Source organism: Larimichthys crocea, chromosome XXI (assembly GCF_000972845.2).
Source record: "Larimichthys crocea isolate SSNF chromosome XXI, L_crocea_2.0, whole genome shotgun sequence".
Lineage (NCBI taxonomy): Eukaryota > Metazoa > Chordata > Actinopteri > Sciaenidae > Larimichthys > Larimichthys crocea.
Window position 1 is genome coordinate 13731704 of NC_040031.1, and position 8035 is coordinate 13739738.

At 41.6% G+C, this 8035-nt stretch overlaps 1 protein-coding gene across 1 annotated transcript; it reads left to right on the top strand.

The window, feature by feature from the left end:
* On the top strand, positions 1–6222 carry hsp90b1 (heat shock protein 90, beta (grp94), member 1). Its single transcript, XM_019269041.2, has 18 exons — positions 1–174; positions 629–734; positions 1089–1230; positions 1870–1986; positions 2069–2400; positions 2600–2711; positions 2842–2970; positions 3064–3180; positions 3275–3412; positions 3521–3598; positions 3702–3767; positions 3978–4247; positions 4382–4627; positions 4746–4882; positions 5011–5089; positions 5363–5518; positions 5752–5856; positions 5953–6222. The coding sequence occupies exons 1-18, from the start codon at positions 126–128 to the stop codon at positions 5977–5979; spliced, it is 2406 nt and encodes an 801-aa protein (XP_019124586.1). The 5' UTR covers positions 1–125; the 3' UTR covers positions 5980–6222.
* Positions 6223–8035: the final 1813 nt, after the last annotated feature.

Sequence of the window (8035 nt, forward strand, 5' to 3'; positions counted from 1 at the left end):
TTTTGGTGGGAGCGATCGCTTGTCAGTCTCTTCTTGTGAAGGCAGTGCTGCGTGCGCTGGTCTCCCCGGCTTTTGTCTCAGGAGCTGAACGCTACACCTCGTCTCAGTCAAGCACTTACCTCAAAATGAAACGAGTTTGGGCGATAGGGCTTCTCTTCGCACTCTTAGCCTTTGGTGAGTAGCGGACATATTTGTTTTTACTTTTTTGTTTTAGTGACCAACGGCTCAGCTAACGGACATTAGCCAGTGAGCTAACTTGCTTCTTCTCCTCCTCCTCCTCTGCTCATTCATGACTAAAACCTTCATATACTCGCAGTTTTTCCAAGCTTCATTAAGCCTAATGATAGACAGCACGACTCGTATGGCTTCAACACATTTCCAGGAGCGATATTTATCTGTTATTCTTGCATGTCTTTCCAGAAGTTTCTGCATTAAAGCTCATAGATGCTCCATTTAAAACCATTACTGCTGCGTATTTAAGTTTAAGTGTAATGTTACCTTACTTATTTAGTCTTTACTGTGCTTCATCCTGAATGAAATACTCTGAAATGTTGAATATGTTTCTCCTATTAGTTATTGTAATTGTTAATTTAAATCAAACTTTTTTTTTTCTGTGTCCCCCTGGCAGCTGCTGTGAAGGCAGAGGAGGATGAACTTGACATCGATGGCACAGTAGAAGAGGATATTGGTAAAAGCAGAGACGGCTCGAGAACAGACGATGAGGCGGTGCAGAGGTACTTTGAATATCTTTTTCATATCATGTCTGTTGACTGAACTGTGCTTGTCCTCCTATCAGGGGAAAAAAAAGGTCGGCTGAACCTTTAGTTAACAGCACAAGGTCAACACGACTGAGCTTATGCACACAAATGCTCCTTGAGTTGTAGCTTGTGCTGCAAAGCTTTGCGAGTTCACCACACGTCCCTCCATTTAAGATGAAGAAATCCTGTTTCTTGGCTTCAATCTGGACACAAACCCCTAGAGGGGAGAACAGATTTGCATGTTTGCTCGTTGACTGCCATGATTTGTTGTCGTGCACGTGCCCCCCCGGTCTCACCTGTGTTTGTTTGTGCATCTGTCTGTCCCTCCAGAGAGGAGGAGGCTATCCAGCTGGATGGACTGAACGCAGCTCAGATCAAGGAAATCAGAGAGAAGTCGGAAAAACATGTCTTTCAGGCTGAAGTCAACCGCATGATGAAGCTGATCATCAACTCCCTCTACAAGAACAAGGAGGTGAGCTGGAATAAAACATTTTTGATGTACAACGATCAGATTTTGTAGGATGATTTCTATGGATGGATTTAACCTGTTTGGTGCACACAGCCCTGAAATCTTTAAATAAGTCTGGGCTCATGTGTCAGTGGATAAATATTGCAATATAAATATGTCCCTTATGAATTGCTTCAAACACAGTTAACTGTCAAAACAGCCTTTTCTACCTTTTCATGCATCTATTTAATGTAATGTAATCAAACACAACAGACATGCCACACAGGGAAGGAAGATTATGTATTTTTTGACATGTCACTATCAACAGAATTCAAAATAATGCTGTGGTTAAGTTACCAACTGCAATGAATTAAATAAAAAATAAATCTTTTACGACTTCCTTAGATGTCAAGTTTACTGTATTTTAGTGGCCTGACTATCAGGACATGACAGCTTGCCCTTGAAAGCAGACGCTCTGTTCTGTTCTATCAGCACGACCTCTCCGGCCATCCAGTGTAAACACATTGGTTCCTACACGGCTGTGATCTTGAAATGCCGCACGAGATGAACAGTAAAAGTTTAGAGCTTTGCTGAAAACACAGAGCTGTAAACCTCTGATGGTGTGTCTTCACGAAAGGTTAAACTAATAACTTTCTCTTTCAGATCTTCCTCAGGGAGCTGATTTCCAATGCCTCTGATGCTCTGGATAAGATCCGCCTGCTGTCTCTGACCAATGAGGACGCAATGGCTGCCAATGAAGAGCTGACCATCAAAATAAAAGTATGTATGATGCAGTCTTTAATGGTAATGTTTAATAGCTCTCGCTCCGTCTGTAACTTCACTGTGTCGATCTTCTCTCCAGTCTGATAAGGAGAGGAATATGCTCCACATCACCGACACTGGTGTTGGTATGACCAAAGACGAGCTGGTGAGGAACTTGGGTACCATTGCAAAGTCCGGCACCAGTGAGTTCCTCAACAAGATGACAGAGATGCAGACCGAAGGACAGTCCACCTCAGAGCTGATTGGCCAGTTCGGTGTGGGTTTCTACTCTGCTTTCCTTGTTGCCGACAAAGTCATCGTGACATCCAAACACAACAACGGCACTCAGCACATCTGGGAGTCTGACTCTAATCAGTTCTCCGTCATTGAGGACCCCCGTGGGGACACCCTGGGCAGAGGAACCACCATCACGTATGTTTAGATTCACCTTAAAATCACCTACTGCTATTTTAGCTTTGCTGTTAGTCTTACTGCTCTTCACACCCCTCGCTTAGCTGTATCCTGTAACACCTACTCAGTTGGACCTAGAAAGCTGTTTTATTCTCCCTGGTCTACTATCAAATTTTAGGATATTATTGACTTAATTAAATTATTCTTTTTCTGTTCTCAGACTGGTCCTGAAAGAGGAAGCCTCAGACTATCTGGAGCTGGAGACCATCAAGAACCTTGTCAGGAAATACTCTCAGTTCATCAACTTCCCGATCTACGTCTGGGCCAGCAAGGTGATTTCTCAACGCACTTCCTTCTTCACGTCAACTCAGACTTCGTCCCAGTAGCATTTCTGTTGTGAAACAGACAAATATGGAAAATAACAAATGGCTGTTGCATCATTTCTTCCTATGAACATGTCAGACTGAGACAGTTGAAGAGCCCATTGAGGAGGATGCCGAGGCTGCAGAGGAACCAGAGAAGGAGACTGCTGAAGATGAGGCTGAGGTAGAGGAAGAGGAGGAGGACAAAGAGAAGCCTAAGACAAAGAAGGTAGCCCAGAGTTAATACTGTTTCATGTGGTCAGATCATTTGGACTGATAGTTTGAAAAGGAATAGAGTTATAAAAATGTATTGTGTTTGTAGGTTGAGAAGACTGTGTGGGACTGGGAACTGATGAACGATATCAAGCCCATCTGGCAGCGACCAGCTAAGGACGTTGAGGAGGACGAGTACAAAGCTTTCTACAAGACGTTCTCTAAGGTGGGAACCTGAACAGTAGCGCTTGGTCAGCTATGTAGATTTTATGCTCAACATGCAGATTTAACACTTCAAACCACGTTTCGCTCTCTAACAGGACAGCGACGACCCTCTGGCTCACATCCACTTTATGGCTGAGGGTGAGGTAACCTTCAAGTCCATCCTGTTTGTGCCCACTTCAGCTCCCCGCGGCCTGTTTGACGAGTATGGCTCCAAGAAGAACGACTACATCAAGGTATGTCGCTCAAGCGGTGTCCATTTTAAGGGAGTGAGTCATGCATATTCGATAATATTCACAAGATCCTAAACTCTGCTTCTAAATAAATGCCTCTTTCTGTCACAGCTGTTTGTGAGGAGAGTTTTCATCACAGACGACTTCAACGACATGATGCCCAAGTACCTGAACTTTGTCAAGGGAGTGGTGAGTGCCTTCTAACGGTAGCAGAGACACCATCACGCGCTAGTATGAACTGCTTTGCTGAGATAGCACCTGCACTGTGATTAAAGGAGATTTATTTTGCTAGGTGGACTCTGATGACCTTCCCCTGAATGTATCCAGAGAGACTCTGCAGCAGCACAAACTGCTCAAGGTGAGCTTCACATCCAACACGAACAGTTATACATCGCTTTACTGACTCTATGAAGACTTTAATTAGATGCAAAAAAGGTTATTGATAAATAAGCAGAAAGCTACATCACATTTCAAAACAGAAGTCAGAAAGTGCTTTAGAGAGATGAAGAAGTACTAATTTTAAAAGTCATTACATTTAAACATTACTATGTTTGTCTTCTCTGTTTAGGTTATCCGCAAGAAGCTGGTGCGTAAGACCTTGGACATGATCAAGAAGATCGCAGAGGATCAGTACAACGACAAGTTCTGGAAGGAGTTTGGAACCAACATCAAGCTGGGTGTCATCGAGGATCACTCCAACAGGACCCGTCTTGCCAAGCTGCTGCGCTTCCAGACCTCCAACAGCGAAACCGTCCTGGCCAGCCTGGAGGAGTATGTGGAGCGCATGAAGGAGAAGCAGGACAAGATCTACTTCATGGCTGGTACCAGCAGGAAGGAGGTGAGTGGATGGATTAAAATCTGTGTCAGTCACATACAAGGTGTGTTGAAATTGCACCAAATAAACCAAGCTTTTCAGGTGAAATGAAATTTCATCGCCCTGTATTGATCGTCTGTTCTGTTTGCCCTCTGCAGGCTGAGTCTTCTCCCTTCGTGGAGAGGCTGCTGAAGAAGGGCTACGAAGTGATCTACCTGACAGAGCCTGTGGATGAGTACTGCATCCAGGCACTGCCTGAGTTCGATGGAAAACGCTTCCAGAACGTGGCAAAGGAGGGCGTCAAATTTGACGAGAGTGACAAGGCCAAGGAGAAGAGGGAGACCCTGGAGAAGGAGTTTGAACCCCTCACCACATGGCTGAAGGACAAGGCCCTGAAGGACAAGGTGGAGAGACAATTATTTTGTTATATTTATGAAATGGGAAACAAAAAAACAACCACAGAGGTGATACAGTGACTGTCTATTAGTCATATAATTTAATATGATGCTGTCTTTCCCACAGATAGAGAAGGCCATCATCTCTCAGAGGCTAACCAACTCCCCCTGCGCTCTGGTTGCCAGTCAGTATGGCTGGTCAGGAAACATGGAGAGGATCATGAAGGCACAGGCCTACCAGACAGGAAAAGACATTTCCACAAAGTGAGTAATGATCCTGTTTATCAGCAGCGTTGATGCCCATTATCACAGTTATAAAATGCAAATGTAGGACAAACATGCTGTGGTGTTTGACTGTGCTTATATGGTAATCCTCCTCTGCTCCTCTTCAGTTACTATGCCAGCCAGAAGAAAACATTAGAAATCAACCCTAAACATCCTCTCGTCAAGAAGATGCTTACCAGAATCACTGTAAGTCTGACCGCTGTCACTTAATTAAAACCGTCTTAATGATGCCATTATGTGTTTTATAAAATAACTTCTTTTAAAGTAATGCTAGACTAAAAAGTAATTAATGTTAGGCCATTTATATCAAGCTATATAGTTTTCTCGACAATTTTTCTAACCGTTCTGTTAAGCGATAATATCAGTTGTCTTGCATTAATTGGTTTCAGTGCAGCATTTCTGAACATGATGAACCAACCAGCAGATAGTTGAACACTTTCTTTTCCTCATCTCCCACAGAGTGACCCCGAGGACCAGACTGCATCAGATCTGGCTGTGGTTCTGTTCGAGACAGCCACGCTGCGCTCAGGGTACCAGCTGGCCGACACCAAGGCTTATGGAGACAGGATAGAGCGCATGCTCCGACTCAGTATGAATGTAGACCTCGACGAACAGGCAAGTCAAGGCCAGCTGCCGCATACTGTGTTGACTCTAGAAACATTTGCATAGAAAATGTTCTCAGTTTCAATGCGACATCTCGTTTTCTAAAGTCAGCGAACACGATTTTATCTGACAGTTATTTTTGCATTTGAGATGGTCCCACTTTCCGTTTTTGTATTAAGTGTTCTAGCTCAGTGGCTGTTGATGATTGTGGGAGTGTTGTTAAAAATGATATGGCTGTTCTACAGATTGAAGAAGAGCCAGAAGAGGAACCAGAAGAGGCAGCAGAGGATGAAGATAAAGAGGACGACTCTGAGGACAAAGAGGAAATTGTAGACGAGGATGACGAAACGGTGAGAACACTTAACATGGCATAGCATCTTAAAGATATAAAGAGGGTGTTTTCTCTTCTGACAGTTTCTTCATGACTTTTATTTTTCTGTTTACAGGAAACAACAGAGAAAGACGAACTGTGAAGCACTGAAATGAAGAGCATGTAACAATGGTGCTGGACATGGATTTGAATCTTGTTCCGGTTCCACCGTGGTCGACGTTATCCTGGGTTGGGGTTTTTTAAGGCGAGCATTGTTTGTTTTTGTTGGGTTTTTTTTTTTTTATTACATTCCTCATGACTGTAAATTTGTTAATATTTAACTGACCTGTTTATGGAAAGATGCGATCCTGTCTCTTGATCGAATAAATGTTTCCTGGAAAAAGGACATGCAGTGTCTGTTTGGTATTTTTAATGTTAAAAATACACAAAACTGAAAGGAAGTTGCATTGACTTGTAGACGGAAATAAGATGACAGACCAACTTATAGAGACGGACACTTAAAGGCAATTAGCTAATTAGAATTTACAAATTTTAAATGCATATCAGGTTTGCCATATATTTGGAAGGTGCAACAAACTGTGTCATTCAGCAGTTGGAGTTAAGGCAAATGAATGCAAAATGAATATGCAAAGGCAAACTGATAGACACAAAGGCTTAAACAGCAGTTTGAGCTTCTTTCTGTTCAGCTTCTCGTTTTACTCAACGTATTATTTCTGCAATCAGTTTCCTGCACAGCCGAAACAGTTTTTATCGAAACATCAGCAGTGGTCTTGGTGGCTTCCTCAAACTATAACAAATGAATAATCAGGGACCTCCATTACTCTGTCCACTGTATGTGAAGCTATCAGAAAACATTCAGCCCTCTGACCTACTTCCAACTATGTGTACTTCTGTCTCTGCACCTGATGCTAAATGAGACTAGAGGAAGAAAAGCAGAGCTGTAAGTATGTAAACTATTTTTTAATCTAATGGTGGAGGTCAATAGTGATGTTTAATGATTTCATACTGTATGAAATTGAGGAATCATGCAGAGAAACTTTGAAAAACAGCAAGATTCAAGGCTTTAAAATCCCCAACACTTATAATCAACATAACTGAATCCTTTACAGCAGCTCCAGAGTGAGAGACCCTACCAGAAAAACAAAAACAATACTGAGTTTAATGCAATCAACAATGCATTACCATTCATTAAATAAAAAAGCGTCAAAATCAGGCAATAAAATTAAACAAGTGAATTTTATCGCAACTCAAGTCCAAGCATATTTGTTTTCACCAAGTTACTAAGGCTTCGTAGAAACTGCATGTTTGACATTTCTTATCAGCAGTGTGTGTGTATGTGTATATGTGTGTGGTTTGTTGACCCTGAAATCTGATAGAGCAAACTGTATGTTCTTATCTGTGGTGGAAACTTGAAAGGAATTAATGTAGCACAGCAGTTATCGTGGTTTACGAAGTGCAATATGAAACCAAAAATGACTTGCTTCCAAATATTTTACACATACTTAAAAAATCTGTGACATATAGGCATCTTAAAATGTACTCATTATTATAATTGTAATCCCCGTATGTTCTATGCCAACATAATAAGAGAAAAATAAAGAAGAAATTATTATACAACCAATAAGATATAATTTCCGCAACTTCATATTTAACAGTATTTTCTTTAATGTCATTACAGACATACCATGAGATAAAAATATTACCCTGCTGATTATCTCTTCAAGAAATAACAAGGATGATCACGTCTCCTCCACTGATATAATGACTTATTTCACATTGCGATCTGATCTCAGCTCTCAAAGCCTCTCTGATGAAAAACTTCCAGCACACCATCATGAGCTTACAGGAAATGGATCAGGACGATGTTTCTATTATTCAGTGGAGAATCTGACTAAGCTAGAATGATTCATCAGAACTGATAGATATGTAAATAGAAATTATGTGATGGATTTTTAAACACTGTATTACAATAGTATGCCCAGTAGGTGGCACGATTACCCACATATTGAAAACATGAATGGCACCAGAGGATGTACTTATAATAAAAGAAGACATGGCGTAGTTTAAAGTATATCTAGCTCAAACTAATACTCCTAGTTCTGCAACAAATCCTATAATGTTTTCGAAGTGTTGACTGAACATTATGATCAGACTCCAACTTGTGGTGCTTTTAAATCGTCAGGTGATAGGGGCTTGTA